This window comes from Molossus molossus, unplaced genomic scaffold (assembly GCF_014108415.1).
Source record: "Molossus molossus isolate mMolMol1 unplaced genomic scaffold, mMolMol1.p scaffold_m16_p_13, whole genome shotgun sequence".
NCBI classification, from domain to species: domain Eukaryota; kingdom Metazoa; phylum Chordata; class Mammalia; order Chiroptera; family Molossidae; genus Molossus; species Molossus molossus.
Window position 1 is genome coordinate 48037135 of NW_023425348.1, and position 22306 is coordinate 48059440.

Sequence of the window (22306 nt, forward strand, 5' to 3'; positions counted from 1 at the left end):
GGCTTTGCAATCTTGAATTCATCAACCTGCAACGTAGAATGAAATTCTTGGAGAGTGACAAGGCTGAATCATCACTCATCTAAGTGTCCTGGGCCCAGAGAGTCAAGAAGGGTCTGCCGATGAAATGGGATAGAACTGGGGGACTTGATCTATTAGCCTTTTCTGGAGGACCTAGGAAGGAGACTTTTTTAAATTTAAAAAATATTTACTTTTTAGAACAGTTTTAGATTCACAGAAAAACTGAGAAACAATACAGTGAGTTCTCATAAACTCTGAATCCAGCCTCTTTAATTATTAACATATACATTAGTATGGTACATTTGTTAAAATTATTAAACCAATATTGTTATTAACTAGAGTCCCTATTTTGTTCAGATTTCTAGAAGGGATTTCTATAGTTCATGAATGCCATATGATTTACCCTGATGGTGGTATGTTCACCAGTGTTGGACTTGTAGTGGTTCCATGAGATCATCATAGATAGCACCCCTTTCACATGTTTTTTCCCCAAAAAACCACCCCAATTCAATCAGTAAAGCATTCAGAATCTGTATCATATATATGGGGGATTGGTACTACACAACATTTTTCATAATTGTCTGCTAGGATCAGGTGCATCTCATGTGCCTTAAGATGTATTTATAATTTAGCCAGGGACTGCATTTCATTCCACAATGCCTGGCATGCTGGGGAGTGCAAAAGAAGTATTGAGTAAATGTTTGCTGAACTTCTTGAACTTGTATCTTATGACCAGAGTGATGTCTTTCTTGACTATACATTAAAGCCTTTGGTGGCTCAGGAAGAAGAAGGTGGTATGCAAATCTGAAATCTAGAACTGAAAAATGTCTGAGAAGAAGCAGGGTCTCCAGAACACAAATAATTCTAGAAAATGGTGCTTTGGGGATTCATTCTGAAAGATATCAGGAGAGATAATGTGTTTTCAACAAGATAACAGTTAAGCTGGGGCTCGATGTAGACATGGGGATGGTATATACCAAATCTGAAACAGAAGTAACAAAGAGAAACCTGAACTAAACAACGAAAAACCTCTAATCTTTAGCTTATAATGAGGAAATGAATTCTTCAGAGTCTCAAAGTGAGCGATGCCTTTGGGGCTTGGATCAATATGACACACAGTATTGGTCTGTCCCTATAGTAACTGACCTGGTCTCTCCTTTACTTCTGCTTTTGGAACTTTTAATTAACTACATATATTGCCAGCCACACTCTAATGGGTCTAAGTATATAAATATGGTATGACTACTATATTTTTATCACATGCATAAAAAGCTTAAAATAGCTAATACCTATTTAATATATTATGTTTCTGACTCTTTACTAAGTGCTTAATGTATATTATGCCTTTCTACCCTCACAACACTCATATGAGATAAGTTCTATTCTAAGGAGCGTAAGGAGAAAATGGTAGCACAAAGAGATGACCTGGGTATGGTTACAGAGCAAGGAAGTATTAAAGATGTAATTCAAACCCTCACAGAATACTGCAAAGTCTGTATTATTGACCTACATCATAGTTCTCCTCCTTACAAAAGTCAGGCAATTAAAAAAATAAATTAATTTAAAAAATCCAAATTCTAATTTTGGTACCTTAGCACATGAATGGATAGCCATTTCCATTATTTGAGGCCCGAGTTTAGTTTGAAACATTCTCAATGTAAGCTTAATAAGAAATTCTTGGAGAGAGTATCTAGAGGATGTTATGTGTAGTTGGTTTAAGTGAGGGTTTGAGATACCGGGCATCCCTCATGGGTATGGAGAAAATTGCTAGTGAATGCAGTGTGAAAGGAAAAACAAGGGCTCAATTCATAACACTGGAAACTATTTTAAATGAGGGTAAGACATAAAACTTGAACTAGAAAAGAGAGAAAGAAAGGAGGATCAGAGAGACAGGATGAAAGTAGTGTTTCATATCACTAAAGTCAAATCACCACTGTTAATTACAAATAAGAGATGATGCAGGATGAAGAATTTTTTTAAAAGGCATTGCATTTATATGATGGTGAGGTCATTGTTTTTCAGAGAATATTTTAATAGATTGGGGATTATAAAGGCTTAAATTATCAGTGGGTAGGGAGGAAAAAGTAAAAAGTGTATATTATTTATAATCTTCCATTAAGAGAAATTCTATAAGATGGGTGAAGATTTCAGGATATTTTAAGAAAAAGGGATAGCTCAGCCAGTGTGGCTCAGTGGATTGAACATCAAGAGGTCCCAGTTCGATTCCCAGTCAGGGCACATGTCTGGGTTATGGGCTTGATCCTCAGTAGAAGCTGTGCAGGAGACAGCTGATAGATGTTTCTTTCTCACATCAATATTTCTCTCTCTTCCTTCCTATCTAAAAAAAAAAAAATCAGTAAAAACATACCTTGAAAAAAAAAGATAGATGGACATTGAAATACTAAGGATAAAAAAAGAAGAAAAGTTCATACTCAGCTTTTGTCATTCATGGTTCAAATAAAAACAAGTAATAATAACAATACAATGATTAATACAACAACAAAACCCCTCTTGTTTTATGATTCCAAAGGAGAAACAGGGAATTAATATAAAAAAGGACATCTAGGAACAGGAAAAATGAAGGAGACAAGTAGAGACTTGGAAAGAAGATAGATGGGCTGTGAAGGGAAAAGGGACTATTTTAGGATTTGGAGAGCATGCTGTGGGTGACACAGGCAATGATGCAATCTTGCTCTACTATTGAGAGAAAAAAATGACAAAAAATTTTAAAATAATAATAAAGAAGAGGACATTTCCATTAACTAAGGGAGGATGCAAACAAGAGTTTAAATATACATGTGGCTTTCTAGCCATCAGACTTCCAGCAGAGCTAGTTTCTATGTATCTCACATTGAATCATTTCAGATAGTTTGTGAAATAGAAGAAACATGTAGTGGTCATTTATTTCACTCATATCTCCAGACAAGAAAGGATGATTATGCCTGCTTAGTGAGGAGTTGCATCCATAGTGTCCATCCCAGTTATTATCTTTCTCCCTAAAATATTCCCTGAATATTATATTTTGGGTATGAAAAAGAGGCAAGTGTGTCAGGTAGGGGGATGCAGAAAAAGACCAAAGGAAGTCAACTAGCACTGAAGAAGTGTAATTGCTGCATTATTAGAGTCATGCAACTCTTGCATAGATTTGGAACCTAATATAGTTTGTTGAATAAATGCATGAATGAATGGATGAAAAAAGAGAAAAGCTACATTAAGGATTAAACAGAATAATTTTTAGTGCCTGACTCTATTATTTTCTCAAAGGCGCTCACCTCCAGATTAATGGATTAGAGAAAATGTCAGCTGATTTCTTCACTAGACGACACCATACACCCATGATCCTCCCTTCAGCTCCAACTTATTGAGGTAAAGGGGTGTCACCTTAAGATTTATGGTGAAAACAGGGGAGAGATAGGCTGAACAGTGATTTTGATAATACTCAACTCTCTTTGACACTTATTCCTCATATAATTGCAAACAAAGCTATTTAAAATTATCAGCATCTGTGTTGATAAGGGTCTGCAAAATTACTCCCAAGGACAATCACGACCTCATGAATACAAACCTTGATTGTTAAAAAACATTGCCAAATCCATTTTAATAATTAATTATCTTAATACAATTTAAGGTAAGAAAAAGATTGCAATTTCAATAAAAAAATTTTTTTCTTTATTGATTTTAGAGAGAGAAGAAGGGAGAGGGAGAGAGAGAGACAGAAACATCAATGAGAGAGAACATCAACTGGCTGCCTCCTGCATGCCCCTCACTGGGAATCAGGCCCACGACCTGGGCATGTGTCCTGACTGGGAATCAAACTGGCGACCTCTTGGTGCATGGGTCGATGCTCAACCACTGAGCCATACCAGCCGGGCTGTAATTTCAATTTTAAACATAAAAGACATAATGCTCTGAATAATTAGAAAAGAGATGAGAGGCAGCAAAAATTGAACAGAATGATTAAGATGACTTCTACATCATATACAGGGACAAAGTAGGACTAGACCTGCAGGTCTCCTATCTCCAGTTTATCTGCCATTCAAAATGCTATTAACTGATTTGCTGTGGGGATTTATCAAGTAGCTAAACTGAGAGCTCCATATATGGTCCTGGTTATATGTGCCCCAGTTATCTCTGTGCTCCTGGCTGTTCTCTGTGATTCTTGCACTACGTACCTGAGCACCAACAGCTGGAGAGAAAGGGGCTTGGAGTATATACTTCTTCTCAGTCAGAACTCAGGATGAATCATAGCTTAGCCACAGGAATACTCTATGCTTAAAACACAGGGTCTTTTAAAGAGCCCAGCAGCTTCTCCCCAGGGGCCTTTGTTGAGCTTAGAATTCCCAAGACTCTTAGCTGAGAAGAGAAGTCATGAGAGGCAGAGAAACCCCCATTCTGTATGTGGACTAAGAACACCTTCCAGATGTTGGGGTGTTTCTACTTATGGATTTCAATGTCTGAAACTGAATAAGACAGACTTACCTAGGCCTGGAGAGCAATATTACTAGAGAGAGTGTTCTTGATTCAGATTCAGATAAAAGATAAAGCTGATTCCAACCTTATAGCTGGTACTTTCTAACCATGTGAGCATGCAACCTAGGACATGTTAGTTAATCTCTTAGAAATATTATTTCCTCATATCTTAAAAAGGGATCGTCTCCCTCCTTTTTTTTTTTTTATACAGACCCTGGTACTATCAGGCACTCTTAGGTTTTAGAGTCAGCTGCTTGTGTAATTTGTTTTATGTTTAGAGAGAATGGTGGTCTTCAGTCTTTACTATAGGTCTCTTATTTATTATTGACCATTCCTTGTGTTTTCTTCCTAGTACACATGTGGCCTGAGTCATAATTCAGGAATTTGTACTCCAAATGCCAGTTTAATACTTTTAAATGGTTCATCAACCCATGTTAACTACCAACATCTATACAGAGTGTTTTTCCAGAATCCATAAAATTCACAACACAATCACAAAATGTCCGTTTAATGCCCTGTGAGCATTTAATCTTCTCCTCTACTGATCTCTTCCCTCTTTCCCATCATGGAGATTGCTTTATATTTAGAGAAAATTTTAGTATATATAATTGTATGTATTTTATAGCCTTATTAATTCTCAAAAGTGTTTAATTATTACCTTTAAATGTTTTAATTGAAATAAAAGTTAATGTGTTTTAAGACATTAGAAAAACTAACACAAAGTATGTTTAGATAAAATTAAAGATAGTTAAGTTGAAGCTGATTAGTATTATTAAAGAAATGTGTAGTAGAAGATATATACATATTTGCCAAATAGAGAGATTCTTGCACATCTGAGTTTTCTGAAAAATGCAAATGTTGTTCAATGGCATAAATTCCATCAACATATATGTCATTCCATGATTGCCTGAATCTGGACAGAATATAAGACAGAGTTCATAAAGGGTTCACACCATTACCAAAAGTATGGGTGAACTATTGGAATTTTGTTCATGGGTTGTTAAACTTCCTGAAATAAACAGAACATTCCAATTTGGTGTTTTCCTGACTTGTAAACCTTTCAACCACCATTAATACACAATAACTTCTCATATATTTGATAATTAAAAAAAGCACTTGAGCAAAATGTTTCTTAATGTAAAGAAAAATCACTGCAAGCTCTTATTAAAATATTTTAATTCAACATAATTTGAGTGGGTCACACATTACTATATTGTTTCACAAGCTCCTGGGTGATGCTTATGTCAGTGGCCCAAGGAGACATGTTGATCAGTTGATAAGTCTTCTACTACATGGTTTCAGTAAGTGGAAGCAAATCTGTCAGTCATGTTTGATTTCCTTGGAAGTGATTAGTTTTTTCTGGAAAAAAGGAAAAATGTAAAGATAATAATGAGATCTTTTTATTTAACTTAAAAGAAAAACACTGAATCTCAAGAAAATGGCAGTGGAGTGAATGGAAGCTACACAGATGATCTCCCTGGACCAAACGGGAGTTACAACTAAAATAAAGACAAATCTTTGGCAAAAAGGAACAGAAAAGCAGCTGGACAGGACCATATAACCAGGGACACTGGTGGGATCTATGGAGGCGTGGGAGGTTGGTGGGCTGGGAGCTCACAGACAGCAGCGGTCTTAGCTGTGCGCAGTGCCCTTGGGGATAAAATACTAAGCTTGCTCCACTGTGCAGAGCGCTGGAACAGAGCACTGGATTGGCTGCAGTCACTGACCTGGGGCTCCAGCATAGGGAGGGCAGACTGGACTGTAACTCTGTGGGGACACCTGGGATTTGGAGGGCACTCAAAGTTTTTGCTGAGTTGCGGCTACAAAGGACCGTGGCCAGCTTGCTCCTTCTCAGAGCTGTGGGGAAAAGCAGCAGCCCTTCCCTTGGAAATTCAGCCCCTTTCAGGTGAGGCAAAGAAATGCAAATTGAGCCTCATTAACAACCAGCATCTGTCCCACCCTCTGGAAATCTGCTTACACAGAACACCAGGGATACATTCCAAGGCACTGAGTAACTGAGACTACTAGCCACCAGGAAAAAGCTAGAGGATAACTGAACCTTTCCTGGGCTTCTTTGTCTCTAGTTATGGCCTTCATTTTGAAATCTACTTTATCAGATATGAGTATTGCTACCTCAGCTTTTTGTTGCCACTATATAATATTAAAAGGATCTATACAACAGGAATAAATAACCTTGGTAAACATATATGCACCCAATATAGGAGCACCAACATATATTAGAAATCTTCTGGAGGACTTCAAAGGAGAAATTGACAGCAATACTATCATAGCAGGGGAGTTCAACAACCTGCTGACACCACTGGATAGATCCCCTAGACAAAAAATTAACAAGGAAACACAGACTTTAAATGAAGCTCTAGATCAAATGGATTTAATAGATATCTACAGAGAATTACACCCCAAAACTGCAGAATTCACATTCTTCTCAAGTGCACATGGGTCATTCTCACAGATAGACCACTTGTTAGGACACAAACTAAGTCTCTACAAGTTTAAGAAGATTGACATCATATCAAGCATCTTCTCAGATCACAATGGCATGAAACTAGATATCAATTGCAATAAGAACATGCAAAGACATTTGAAAACATGGAGGCTAAATAGCATGTTATTAAACAATTAATGGATTACCATGGAGATCAAGGAAGGAATTAAAATCTTCCTGGAAACCAATGAAAATGAACACAGAACAACACAAAATCTATGGGATGCAGTGAAAGCAGTTCTGAGAGGGAAGTTCATAGCACTACACGCCCAACTCAAGAAGCAAGAAAAAATTTTAATTGACTATCTAACCTTACAACTTAAAGAACTAGAAAGCAAACAGAAAGAACACCCCAGAGCAAGTAGAAGGAAGGAAATAGTAAAGATCAGAGCAGAAATAAATGACATGGAAACAAAAAAGCAATGCAAAGGGTCAGTGAAACAAAGAGCTGGTACATTGAAAAGATAAACAAGATTGATGGACCCTTAGCTAGACTCACCAAGAAACAAAGAAAGAGAACCTAAATGCACAAAATCAGAAATGAAAGAGGAGAAATAATAACTGACACCACAGAAATACAAAGGATCGTTAACAAATATTATGAACAATTATATGGCAACAAATTTGACAATCTAAGTGAAAGGACAAATTCCTAGAAACACATAGTCTCCCAAAACTGAACTGGGAAGAGATAGAAAACTTGAACAGACCAATAATAACTAAGGAAACTGAAGATGTAATCAAGACTCTCCCAGCAAACCAAAGGCCAGGCCCAGATGGCTTCACGGGGGAGTTTTACCAAACATTCAAAGAAGAATTAATACCCACTCTTTTCAAACTATTTCAAAAATTCAAGCCCTGGCCGGTTTGGCTCAGTGGTAAGAGCGTTGGCCTGCGATCCCGAGAGACACAGGTTCGGTTCCAGCTAAGGGCATGTACCTTGGTTGCAGTTTGTCCCCAGCCCTGGTTGAGGTCATGTGGGTTTCTCTCTCTCTCTCTCTCTTCCTCTCTCTCCCTCTCACTCTATCTGAAAAAAAGATGGAAAAATGTCCTTGGGTGAGGGAAAAAAAAAAGAAGTGGTTATGCAGAAATAAGAACAGAGTATCTGTGAGAAGAGGAAATTGATAGAAAAAGGAGAAAGAGAAAATAATGCAAATGTGTGCAAGAAATGGATATTTATCTCTCAGTCTCTTGACATTGATAAACGTAAGATTTAATACCCTCATGTTTCTGATAATGTCCTTAGATAAAATGACCAGGAACAACTTCCATATATAAATAATACTGTATTTTATGTATTCCAAAATGCACATTCTTCATTTTTTAGCATCTCAACTCCTCTATATAAATAACAGTGTATTTTATATATCCTGAGATACACACTCTTTAGGTTTTAACGTCTCTGAAATTAGAATGCAACTTACAATCTATGGTGTCTTTTTTTTTTTTTTTTATCCTCACCCGAGGACATTTTTCCATTTTTTGTTCAGGTACAGTGGGAGGGAGAGAGAGGAACAGAGAGAGAGAGAGAAACATCGATGCGAAAGGAACACATCGAGTGGCTGCCACCCGCACGACCGACCAGGGCCGGGGACAAACTGCAACCGAGGTACGCGCCCTTAGTGGGAACCGAACCCGGGTCTCTCAGGACCGCAGGCCGACGCTTTAACCGCTGAGCCAAACCGGCCAGGGCCAATCTATGGTGTCTTTGATTTGATGCAATATGTCACTTGTTTCTGAATGTTGGAACTGGATTGAAGTCTAGAAATGAGCAGGCTTCCAACTTACCCGAGGCCTTGTGTCTATGAGTTCATCTATGTGGAAAACTAGATGAAAGGGCCCTAATAAAACTAAAACATTTAGGTTATACAGGCAAATAGTGATCTATTTTGAAAATAATTCTAGTGTACGCATATATCTCCAATATCACAGTCATATTCTCTCTGCCTAACTGGTACACATTCTACATCTAGAAAATAATAGTCCTTTTTGGATCCTTTAATATTATATAGTGTATCATCTCTTGCAATGTTTTCCCATAACCTCTCACAAATGTCCAATGTCCAATGGAAAAATAAAACAGTAACAATGAAAACAAAACATAACATAAAAAAATCTTTAAACTATTGTCTCCTGGTATAGTTTATATGCATTCCCTTAATCTTTGCCATTCTCCATTTAACATTTTATAAGTGGATTTGTTTACTTTTCCAAAAGTTTTCTATTAGTCATCGATGGAGTGACTATTTATTGTTTGCTAAGTACATTTGTACTAAGGTTTCTAATCCTTGGCACTACTAATACTTTGGGCTGGGTAATTATTTTTGTAGGAGGCTGCACTGGGCATTGTAGAATGTGCTCTGTAAGATGGTTAATAGCATTCCTAGTCTTTATCTGGTGAATGTTAATAATACACCTCATTTCCCAGGTGGCAACAACCAAAAATGTTTCCTGATATTGCCAAATGTCTCATGCTGGCAACATTATTTCTGGTTGGGAGACATTTTTTTTTTTTTATCCTCACCCAAGCACATTTTTCCATATTTTGTTCAGATAGAGTGGGAAGGAGAGAGAGAGAGAGAAACATCGACGTGAAAGGGACACATCGAATGATTGCCACCCACACGACCCAACCAGGGCCGGGGACAAACTGCAACTGAGGTACGTGCCTTTAGCGGGGAAACGAACCCAGGTCTCTCTGGACCGCAGGTTGACGCTCTAACCGCTGAGCCAAACCGGTTAGGGCAGGGAGCCGTTGTTTTAGGAGGCCCAGAGTTCATCCTTTTTTTCCTCCGAGTATTATGGTCCATAGTTCAAGAACATGTGGAAATAATCATGGTGACTATAAAGGCAGTACCCCTGCCTTTATGGGCATTTTTGCAGCTTTAGTTTTGTTTTCACTTTATTTTTTTAAGGAGGTCTGAAAAAAAACTAAAATACAGATTTTCTTTGAGAATGCTGAACATGACATCTCTGTACAATATCCTGAAAGAATAAAATACCTATCAAGTTCATTTCATTATCCTTGTTCTTACTTACAGAGACAGGGGAATGCTTCACCTTGTGCTGCCTATCCTCACAGTAGGAAACTCTAAGCTTCATTTCCTTCAGTTAATACAGTATGCCCTCTAGTGCTTTGCTGTGCTGCAGCCCTCCGTGTCTATGGCTGCATCTGTGAGGTTTTGAAAATTTATGCACCTCAGAAACAGAACCACTTAGTGCCCTGATCTGATAATAGAATTTCCTACACTAAGAAAGTATTGTGAAAACAGATCCCTAATGTGAAAACTGAAATGTAGCCAAGATAGTATATATAATCCTGGGGTATAAAAGACAAGGTTTAACTTCCAGGTTCCTGTCTTTGTGGAATTCATTAAGCCAATCTCTCAGAACTCAATCTCTTCAACTAAGAAAATAGAAAAAGTACTTTCTAAAAATGGGTTATTGTGAGAATCAAAAGAGAAAATGTGTCTCAATATTCCTAGAAGCATACCTTGTGCATATTAGAGGTTCACAAATAATTTTTATCTCTATAAAACAGTTTTCATTGATTGTGAGGTACTATCTAGTTACTGGCTGATTATCGCTCTTTAAGCATTTGACCCTGCTAGAAGTTGTTTCTTGATTCACCTGAGGATAAAAGTGTAGGAGATTAGAGTTGGTGTGGTATGTGAAGAGGACTTAAGTCAATGAATAGACACAAGAAAAAGCTAAAAATTTGTCCTATGATATACAAGTATTGTAGGTCATATTAGGAAGGGAAATTTGATTATTTGTCACCCATCAAACCCCAGACAATAAATTCTTCTCTAAACACACATGATATTTCTATTTTCAAAAGCTTTGCCCATCTGTGATATGCCTACTTTGAAATACACAACTTTAAAAAAGTTATAATCTATCTATATGTTGTTACTGAATATGTTATTACTATATTATGAGTTATTACTGAACTCATCCATAAATAATTCCCCATTCCCCAAACATAGCCTCGTTTTTACCTTCAGTTGTTAACAATTATTTATTGGAGATCTACTCTGCATTAGAGACATCCTAGTTTAGGCACAAAGGCAAAAATATATATGTTCTGCTGCTTTCATTGATAGCATACTTTATTTAGGAAGTAGAAAAAAAGGGAATAAATATAAACAACTCTATCTGTAATTAAAAATTATAATAATAAGAAAGAATAAATGATAAATAAGCAATTGAATAGATTTTTTAAAAAGAGGGTAATAATTTGAACTGCAGGATTAGGCAAGCTATAACAGAATTAAATTGAAATTTAAAAGTGATAGAAATGAGTTATATAAAATTGAAGTTAGGAGCATTCTAAGAAAAGGAGTCAGATGTGAAAACTTACAAGAAACAGAAAAAATTGTAAATGTAATAAATTTTCAGAAGGCCAGTGTAGCTGAAGTTTGATTATATGATATTGTTGAAGAGGTAGAGAGGGTCAAGGTCACGTATAGACTTGCTTGTGACATGCTAGGATAATTAAAAAAGAAATACAGAGAAGATAAAATTAAGATATAATTTGTGTTTAGAATCAATAGAACTTAGTATAGATAAATTGAATGTGGAGATAAGAACCAATTTCTGTCAGAAGGTTAGACATGCCATTTGTCTGTCTTGACTGGATTTGTTGCTTTAAAAAGAGACAACATCATAAGGCATCTATTTTATTTTTTGTTAACTTGGATGGAGACCCCAGGAAATGTGCTTCCTGTTCTGGTTTTATGCCTCTGCTCAGTATCTAGTTTAAATAGAATAAATCTGATAATATTAACAAGAAAAATATATTGATAATTATTTGTGTCAAGTTTTAGGTTTGTTCAAACTCACCTTTAATTTCTTACCCAAGACATTCACCCAATATGGTTTTTTACTATATATGACTATTATATTTGCTTCTGACATATTTTTGCTACAACTCTTACTCTAATCTGCCTAGTTTTCACACAGTACACAATTGGGTTCATCAGTGGAGGCACAAGTAAGAGAACATTTGCCATGAGAACATTGAAGAGAGGAGGGACACGCCTGGCAAAGCGGTGAACAATGGCAAGGTTGATGATGGGCAGATAGAAGATGATCACTGCACAGATGTGTGAAACACAAGTATTGAGGGCCTTGAGCTGCTCCTTCTGGGATGCAATTTTCAGCACTGTCCTGAGGATTAGAATGTAAGACATAGCAATCAGCATAAAGTCTATCATAACACAAAGTGCTCCAAAAAAGCCATAGATGACATCAATTTGGTTGTTAGAGCAGGCCAACTTCATGACATCTTGGTGGAGGCAGTAGGAATGAGATAATTGGCTTTTGTTACAATATTTCAAGCTTCTCAAAGTGAAGGGGAAGGGAAGAACCAGGAGGAAGCTTCTGAGAAAAAACGCCATTCCTATTTGGACAACTCTGACAGTAGTAAGAATGGAGTTGTATCTCAGAGGGTTGTGAATGGCTAGGAAGCGGTCAAATGACATGATCAGGAGCACCGAGGACTCAAATACTGTGAATCCATGGATGAAGAATTCCTGGGCAAAGCAAGCATTGGCAGAAATTCCAGGAGCATTGAATAAAAAGATCCTCGATACAGTGGGAAGAGAGGATATGGACAAACCCAAGTCTGACAGGGCCAACATGGACAGGAAATAGTACATGGGCTCATGCAAGGAGGGCTCTGTCTTGATGATAAAAAGAATGGTGTAGTTTCCTAGAAGAGCAACAATGTATATGCTGCAAATGGGAATAGAGATCCAGATGTGTGCATATTCCAGCCCTGGAATCCCAACCAAAAAGAAGGTGGTGATTTCAACATGTGATGTGTTGATAATTGTCATGATGCATTGAGAGGGCTCTGCAATGAAAGAGAAATTTTGAGTTAGTAAAATATGAATATCTGGAAATTTGTTAGAAAAAAAGCCATTGTTGAAGGTTCTGGCTTATTTTCAGCTCTCTTCTGATAGAACAAAGCATTTATATGACCATAATATAATGAGAAATGGATGCTATTTTGAACTAGAATCTATCTATATCAAAGATTAGAAAAATTACTTTTGGCATGTGTTTTTTATAGAGAATCTAGAAATGTATTTTGCATTCAGATATAAATCTCATTTCATTTTCCCTGTAAAATATTACTAAACCCTAGTCAATTAATCTGGAATCCTTTACTATTTGCTTTCACATTTTAGAAAAGATGCTGGGTAGATTATATGATTACTAGAATAGCAATACATGAAAGCAAAGAATCTCACAACTCGATTTCTTCCTACCTCTTGTAACTCCCACAGAATTGAGATCTTCTCAAAATCACATCAAACTTAGTTCTATTCCCAGTCTTCTGAAAACTGTTGATTATTTAAATATTCTTTAAAATATCCCCACTGTTTTCAAACCATTTATTTATTTGTAAGGACAGTCAGTGCAGAGATCACTGACAGAGTATTCCAATTTTCTCCTGGCTAGGAATGTGTGATCAGCATGTCATGTTGGTAGGAGACTAATAACCCGAAGTGGTCAATATCACAATTTAGAAGAATTTGAATTCTGCTGAAGACAGATCCTCTAAAAGATGAATAGTCCATTTATACAGTCTATGAAGGAAACAATTTTCCTAAAGATATGACTTTTGGAACCATTAAGTTGCATAAGGTTAACTGCCAAAAAAGAGAAGTAAAAATAAAAGTCAAATTGATAAGAATATCTGAGTACTTACCAGAGAGTGTATATTTTGGAGAGCACTTTTGAGACTGGCTAAAGGATTCCAGCATAAAAGCATCCAATTTGTCTGCCACCAAAGACTCTGCCTTATATAAAAAGGGCTTGTTTCTTTCTTTTTCCTTAATCATCTGCTCGAGGGGCACTGAGGTCCCTAGAGATTGCAGCCAGTTTGTATCTTCTCTAAGAATAAGAATAAACATGTGAAGATGCAGTAAATCACTGATAGTTAAGACTAAGGATATGAAATAGTACACCTTGAATTAGGGACTGTTTTGGTTAGAGAAGTTCTTAATAACCAAGTATGGGAGAGACAGGGTAAATTCTAGGCAAAATCTCTGACACTTTTGTTGGGTATTTGGCCCAGATATCACTCCTCTGCCCTAGACAAAGTTAAAACACGGGTGCTGTGAGTTGAACCTGTGCATTAAAGGAAGCGATGTAGGGCAGACACCCTATGACATGTATGTTTAGCCTAGGCTTTACTCCTGATGCCTAGACCAGTTCTTATGGCCACTCCTAGACATAATTCACTAAATCTTTTTAAAAATCTACTTGTCCAAATCAGACTCTATTTTCTCTCTTTCCACATTTTCGCTTTTCTTAGGAACCTATCACCACAATAAACCTTTAAGCTTAATATTTCACAAGCCCAAACACTGAGCCCCTTAATCCTTTCTGTCCCACATTTTGGACATATTGATGGTGATCATTTATTGAGAATTCAAAATTTTCCACTATTGAATTTCATTCATTACTGGGTGATGATCGTGTATTCTTGACTCATTTGAATAAGGGTAAGTGCAATTACCATCTTCATTTTACTGATGAAGAAAATGTTTCTCAAGAAGTTCAAATAGTCTATCTAAGATCATATTGGAGTTATATAGTAGAGGTAAAGTAGAAACTCAGGTCTGTCAGTTTCCTGATAACTAAACATATTGCATGCAATCATCATGGTCCATCAATATTTGGGAAGTTACCAGTTGAATGAATTAATGAGAGTTCTATGTTCTTTTCAGCATTCTAAACTGCCTACTAGTTCATTTTGGGATATAATATGGAACATGTAAGCTTACATTGAAATATAATATAATATAATATAATATAATATAATATAATATAATATAATATAAATTCACCTCTATTAATATGTAGTCTTTAATGGAAGCTATTATTGAGTTAATCATAGGAAGCATAACAAAGTTTTACCATAACCCTCTGCAATAAACTCTTTTATTTTATTTTGAATTATAGTTGAAATTCAATGTTATATTGGTTTCAGGTGTGCAGCATAGTGATTAGACATTTATATAGCTTACAAAGTGATCCCCCATTAAGTCTAGTACCCATAAATACTAATAAAAAGTAAGAAGGCTTGCCCTGTTTTGTGTGGCTCAATTGGTTGAGTGCCCTCCCATGTTCTCTCTCCTTTCCTCTCTCTAAAATCAATAAGCATATTCTTGGAGGAGGAATAGAAAGATAACCTGTCCTCTTTTTAATCAGGATATAATTTGAAAAATTAGCTATGCAACCAAGGCCTTTTCTGCAATGTCATACTTGCGAATGCTGCTCATTAAATCAGGTATAACTGGTCACTTCTAGAGAAATAGGGTTGGCTTTACAGAGTCTGTGCTGACAAGGCCCTCCCAGATAAATTAGTTTGTGAAGGGATGCAGAACAAATCTTCCCAGTGTTGTGGTGCGAGAGGACAGAGAGACCACCAGAGCCAAATTAAAACCAAATAGAGAGCAAAGCCGGCTGGTGACTGATGCCCAGTTCTCGAAGATCAGCCCCAACATTCAGCTAATTTTTTATTTTATAGGGAGTTTGTTACAAACTTCTGCAACTGGCATTTCTTGTTGGCCTTGGGGAAAAGCAAGCAAGCAAGTACAGAAGTGGAGGCAGTCAGTGATAAGTGGGAGGGAACGGAGGTGGGAGGGAGCTGAGGCGAAAGGGAACTGGGTGAACTGGGTCAGCATACATCTATCCTGCTGTTCATTCTATTATCTAAGTTGTAAAAACTAACCAATTCGCTTAGAGGACAAATTCATTTACAGGAGTATCAGGCCAGCTGGTACTTCCTCAGTTTGCCTCTGAAAGTTGGCCTTTTGTTTATTTAATGAGGACAAAGTGATAGGAGCAGGCCAGTACATTCAGTACACCCAGAATGTGTCACTTTGACATGTGAACTATTTTGAGCTACAGACAATTAAGGCCCAAACAGACTCAGGAATAGTTTATAATCTCCCCTTTAGCTGCCTTAAATAATTAAGATAAAAGGTCTGGACCAGGAAGAAAACTATTACCAGAGATAATTTACAATGGATATGGGCTAGGTGTGGTGGACTGGGGGAAGCTAGGCAGGGCCTGGAGATCCAAGTCTTCTCTGTGTCCATTGTCTCTGCATGGCCCAAGGAACATTTTTTTTTTAACCAAACATTTGCTCTTCCCATTCTCCTATGAATTGTCTTCCTTTTTTTTTTGAAGCCCCAGACCTCTACCCTCCTTTCTCCTTTAGCTCAAAATAGTGTATGAATCTTTTTATCCTAACTGCCAGCCAAAGAACCTTGGAAGGTTGGAATAAAAAATTTTCCTCCCTGGCACCTGTTATTTTGCTATAGGCCCATCCCTTTCAGAGGTAGCAATGAGATAAGGTATGTGATTAAAGGGCTTAATCTATAAGAACTACAGGGACTATCAAGGAGATAGTAAGACCAACTCACAGATTTATGGCTTAGAACCAGCAGAAGACCACCTCAATCCAACATGGGAACAAATGTCACTTTACGGTGACCCCTGGCCTCATTATATACCTTATATACTTATTGTACAACATCAGCATGCTAAATGACACACCTTGAGCCGCCATGATTAGAACATAAAGTCCTAAAAGGTCGTGAAATGTCCAACAGAGTTCTTCTTAAAAGTCTCCACCCCTTTCCTGGAAAAATTTGGAATATTTCTTCCCCTTATTGAATGCCCTACCCCTCGATTAAATGAACCCCAAGAAAAGAAGCAAATCCCAGTAGGACGGGGCTGCTCTGCCTTCAGAGTAGTCTTCTTTTTGTCCCACTGTTTACTAATAAACCCTCTTTCACTTTAAACTCTGTGCTGGCTCCCGTCTGAATTCTTTCCTGTGTAAAGCCAAGAACCTGCATCAGGAGAGAGGTCACTTTTATGTCAGGTCAGGATCCTGGGATGTTTTGGGGAGTTTGAAAAAATAAAACATTGGTCAAATGTACGGATACCTGAAGGAATAATATTCTGGAGACAATTTTTTGGTTATAGTTTCCTATACTGGATATACCATATAAAAAAGCTTTTAAACATCCAGTCTGAGGTTCTGTATGGAAGTTTTTTAGCACTGCAAACTTAAGAAGTCCTGTCTGGTAAATTAACATTTGTTCTGCATCTGTATAAATAAGGAGGACAAATCTAATGAGGGAGGCTTTTTTTTTGTGATCAAGAATAAACTTTCTTTGAAATTATATTTTATTAAAATGGGGGAGACTACAGGGAAAAATGTGAGCGTCAGTGGAAAATTCTACATTGTATAGAATACATCATATGGCCCTGACTGATGTGGCTCAGTGGTTGGAGCACTGAAGTGTCACAGGTTTGATTCCTAGTCAAGGGCATGTACCTGGGTTGCAGATTCAATCTGTGGCCCTGGTTGAGGTTTGTGCAAGAGGCAACCAATTGATGTGTCTCTCTCCCATTGATGTCTTTCTCTCTCTCTCTCTCTCCCCCTCCCTCCCTCCGTTCCACTCTCTCTAAAAATTAATGGAAAAAATATCCTTGGGCTCAGCCGGTATGGCTCAGTGGATTGAGCGTCATCCCATGGACTGAAAGGTTCTAGTTCGATTTCCAGTCAGGATACAGGCCCAGGTTAAGGGCTTGATCCCCAGTGTCGGGTGTGCAGGAGGCAGCCAATCAATGTTTCTTTCTTGCAGCAATGTTACTCTCTCTCTCTCCCTTGCCCTCTCTCTAAATATGTGTGTGTGTGTGTGTGTGTGTGTGTGTGATTATATATATAATTTCCTCGGGTAAGGATTAACAACAGGTCCTTATGGGTTATCTGATTCTGATTATTTGGGGATTTTGTGTTTTCATTGCTTTTGAGTAATTTTCCGGTGCTGTAAGTTGTAGATACGATCAGCTGTTAAAAAAACAAAAACTTTAACTGAATTAATTTAATAATCTAATTGGTTTTGTTTGATGATTCTTAAATCTGGCAGCATCCCATCTAGTAAACAGAGAGGTGCTCTGAGAAGTTATATAAAATGAAAGAATTCTGTAGACAGAAGGAGACTGGGCAAAGGAAGTCAGTAACAAAATAAAGCATAATTTCAGGCCATAATCTTCTTTTTGGGAAAGAGAAATGTAGGGATTTTATCATTCAGATTACCTCACTATCCTTAATTAGGAAAATTCAGATTGACTGGTTAAAGATCACATTTCTGGGAAGGGTTGAAGTTGCAATTAAGTTTGCTGTCTTGGGCAAATGACTCCATTTTTAGCCTGTTAATTTTTTTAAATATAGCAATCAAAATAATTCATATTTGTAGACACACAAATAAATTCTGTCTGTTGGAAGGTCAGTTGCTATGTGTCATTCTGATACCATTGTAATTAACCTAGTCATTAATAATAGGAAGGAAGAAAAAGGAAGGCCAAGTATTATAGACATGTCATTTAAATAGCTTCACTAGGAAGCTAATAAAGCTTTACACTTTCCAGAGAGCAACTGGTCCAATCCCTGAAGATCAGATCACTGGGAGAAGGGACTGAACAGGGGGGAGATAGATACATGTCCAGTAAAGTTGGGGTGATGTCAGAAAGCTGTTTGCTGTCAGTCACACCTGAGATCAGGTCATGGGCCAGAGTAGGTGTGGCCACTGCAAAGGCATGAAATTTGAGATATTTAAGTTCCTAAACAAAAGAGTGCTCCCTGTTGGCCCACTTGGTTGCTTTTGGTTCTCTTGTAATTCTTATTGCAGGGGCATACTCTCTTGGCTTTCCTGCCTTTGCCCACCCTGGTCCACAGCCATGTGGACCCCATACACAGTGGACTAATGAACTGCAACTTGTCTCATGCTGAACTGGACCTGGTTTCAACATAGAACAAAACCTTGGACACTGGCTTTGCTTTTAGCTCTACTGAATCTCCAGCCGAACTTCTTCCAGGACTGGATTAAGGGAAATGGGACGTTGGAAATGCAGAGATTTAATTCCACCCAAATAAAAATCACTCATTACTGTGAGTCTCAGAAAAAATTCTTTTTCTCAAGATATAAAGACACCACCCCCAGGACTTAGTGGGGAAAGGGATATCCCACTTCCACTGATAACACTTCAAGGTAGAAGAAGCCACACTTGTACCCCTTTGCAAATTAATGTCAACATTTCTATCTACAAATGTATCTTTTATATGGACTCTCCTTCGAACTAATTATATCATATTCCTGGTTCTTTCATTAGAAATGAATTAAATAAGCTCTTTAATAAATATTCATTTTATGTTTTTGTGAGAGATGTAATGTTATATTTTTTTGAAGATTAGTCTTTATTAGTGTTTACATTCTTGCATGGGAAAGACTCAAACAAATTATATACAGTATGATGAGTTAGGACATTAAGTAGTACTCCCATAGAAACCTGAAAGACAGGAAACTTTCTACCCTGTATAATTTAGAGAGTGATAACGTCAGGCTCAGGAAAGAAATATTTAAGCATAAAATTAATGAATGAATTAAATTATTTTTATTTTTTAAGACTTTGCATGTGTGCATCTTTATTTGTTTTACTGGTTTTGTGTGTGTCATTGCCCATTTCAAGTTCATTCCCTGAGGGCGTAGGCATATTTCATAAAAATGAAAATGGTGTGTGAAAGGGGATATCTTAAATAAAGAGGCAACCCTCTGTCACTTCCCCTTTTTTTTTTTTTATCCTCACCCAAGGACATTTGTGCATTTATCTTCAGCTAGAGTGAGAGGGAGGCAGGGAGGAAGAGAGAGAGAGAGAAACATCAATGTGAGAGAGACACATCGAGTGGTTGCCACCCACATGACCCCAACTGGGGCCGGGGACAAACTGCAACTGAGGTACGTGCCCTTAGAGGGAACCAAATCTGGGACTCTCTGGTCTGTAGGCCGATGCTCTAACCACTGAGAAACTGGCCAGGGCAACCCTTTGTAACTTCTAATCACTATTCAGTTTTCATATAAATGTATACTCTTAATTCTCTAGTGGACACATAAAATACTAATTTAAGCATGATAAAAATGGCAAGCATAGGTTGTGTCCATATACTAGTAAAGCAAGCTGGATAAAAGTGGAATCTTAGAATACATTTTCTGTTTACATAAAACCCCTAATCCTAAATCCTAATCCAACAAATTTGCAAGGTTGAATCTTCATTCTCAATAAACACTTGAGAAATTTTATATATATATTTGTTAATCTACACCCAAGATTATTTTTTCCACTGATTTTTAGAGAGAGTGGGAGGGAGGGAGGAAGGTGGAGAGAGAGAAACATCAATGTAAGAGAGACACATTGATTGGTTGCCTCCCACATGTGCCCCAACTGGGACAAGGGATCAAACCTGCAACCCAGGTAGGTGCCTTTGACTGGGAATCAAACCCAAGACCCTTAAGTGTGGGGCCCGATTGAGCCACATTGGCCAGGGTGAGAAATAATATTTTAATGTAATTAGTATATATGTAATTCCTTATTGATTCATTCTGCTGGTTCTATGTCATTAACTGATTAGGTTTTCATTGTGATTAAGCATTTCTGTCAGCTGTGTTTGTGACACAGTTTCCTTAAAACCAGATTTCTTATCTGCTGACTCTTCACCCAGTATACAATGGGGTTCATCAGTGGAGGTACCAGGAGGAAAACATCAGCCATGAGAATCCTAAGAATTTGGGAACTGTGTTTGACAAACCTGTAGATGACAGCTAGGGAAATAATGGGAATGTAGAAGATGAGTACAGCACAGATATGGGAGACGCATGTGTTGAGGACTTTGAACCTTTCCTTCTTTGATGCTATGCTCAATACTGCTTTCAGTATCAGCATGTAGGATATGAAAATAAACATTAAATCTAGGATGCCCGTGAGAGCCACAAATAAGCCATAGATAACATTGACCTTGTTGTCAGAGCAGGCCAGCTTCATGACATCCTGATGTAGGCAGTAGGAATGGGAAAGGAGGTTTTTCTTACAGTATCTTAGATGTTTTAATGTGAAAGGGAAAGGGAGGATCAACAAGATGTTTTTGAGGGAGAAAGCAAGCCCGATTTTGGTGACTCTGGCAATGGTCAGAATGGAGGTATATCTCAGAGGATTGCAAATGGCAATAAAGCGATCAAAAGACATGATGAGAAGTACTGATGATTCCATTGCTGAGAATCCATGAATAAAAAACTCTTGGACAATACAGGCATCTGGGGAAATTCCTGGAGCATTGAATAGGAATATCCTTAGCATGGTAGGGAGAGAGGAGAGGGACAATCCAAGGTCAGAGATAGCCAACATGGAGAGAAAATAGTACATGGGTTCATGCAGAGAAGTCTCTGTTTTTATGAAAAACAGGGTGGTACAGTTCCCCAGGATGGCGACAAGGTACATGAGACAAATGGGAATGGAGACCCAAATGTTGGCATACTCCATCCCTGGGATTCCAATCAGGAAGAAGGTAGAAATTTCAGAGGTGTTGAAGATGTACATGCCAGGTATAGGAGGAAAGCAAGATGAGAGGCTCAGGGGTGGTTTTCCGCAGTACTCCAAATAGAGTGGCTCAAATATCCGACTCTATCTTCTTGTAATCATTGACAGCTTATGAATCCAGGTGATATACACATAATTCTTCCATACTAACTTAAATGAAAAAAAAAAAAAAAGGTAGAAAAGTAGACATCAATATCCAACTAGAAACAAAAACTGAGAGAAAAGGAAAACAAGTTGATATCAAAATGGAATCGATATAAATTACAACAGAAATGATTACAATAGATGTGGATTATAACAGATATAAGTTCTATACAAAGACTGATTGGTCAGCTAAAATAATTATGTAGGTGCCTATTTTCCAATTCAAGAACTTGAGACTTTTGCTCTTATTATGTAAATATTACAATCTATGTACCATTAAGATTGTCTTTAACATTTCAATGAATTTACATATAATTCAGAGACAAGTAATGCATTTTATACAATGTCCTCTACTGTAAATATGCATTTTATTTTCTTTCTTCAAATTTTTTTATGTCTCTCAAAAATATGTGATAATTTTCTCTGTATAGGATTTTACAACTTTTGTAAAATTTATTCTTAGAATCCATATGACTTTGTTGCTATTATTTATAGGATCATTTATCTCTATTATGTTTTCTAATGATTACTAGTGATACAAAAAATACTACAAGATTTTGTTGCAAAAATCTGTTATCAGTCTATGCTGGTCATTCTCTTTTATATCCTTCTTTCCTACCATAGATCCTTAAATGATTCTGCATTTTCTTTTGTTTCTTAACCTTGTATAAATCTCCATAGAGAAATCCTTCAATAAATACTCCT

General features: G+C 37.3%; 2 protein-coding genes across 2 annotated transcripts; both read right to left on the reverse strand.

Moving 5' to 3' along the window:
* Positions 1-11862: 11862 nt before the first annotated feature.
* On the reverse strand, positions 11863-12857 carry LOC118628495 (olfactory receptor 51A4). Its single transcript, XM_036259487.1, has one exon. The coding sequence runs from the start codon at positions 12835-12837 to the stop codon at positions 11896-11898; it is 942 nt and encodes a 313-aa protein (XP_036115380.1). The 5' UTR covers positions 12838-12857; the 3' UTR covers positions 11863-11895.
* A 7664-nt stretch (positions 12858-20521) lies between these two features.
* On the reverse strand, positions 20522-21460 carry LOC118628528 (olfactory receptor 51A4-like). The gene has a single exon (XM_036259517.1). It carries the CDS (start codon positions 21455-21457, stop codon positions 20522-20524), a length of 936 nt encoding a protein of 311 aa, XP_036115410.1. The 5' UTR covers positions 21458-21460.
* Positions 21461-22306: the final 846 nt, after the last annotated feature.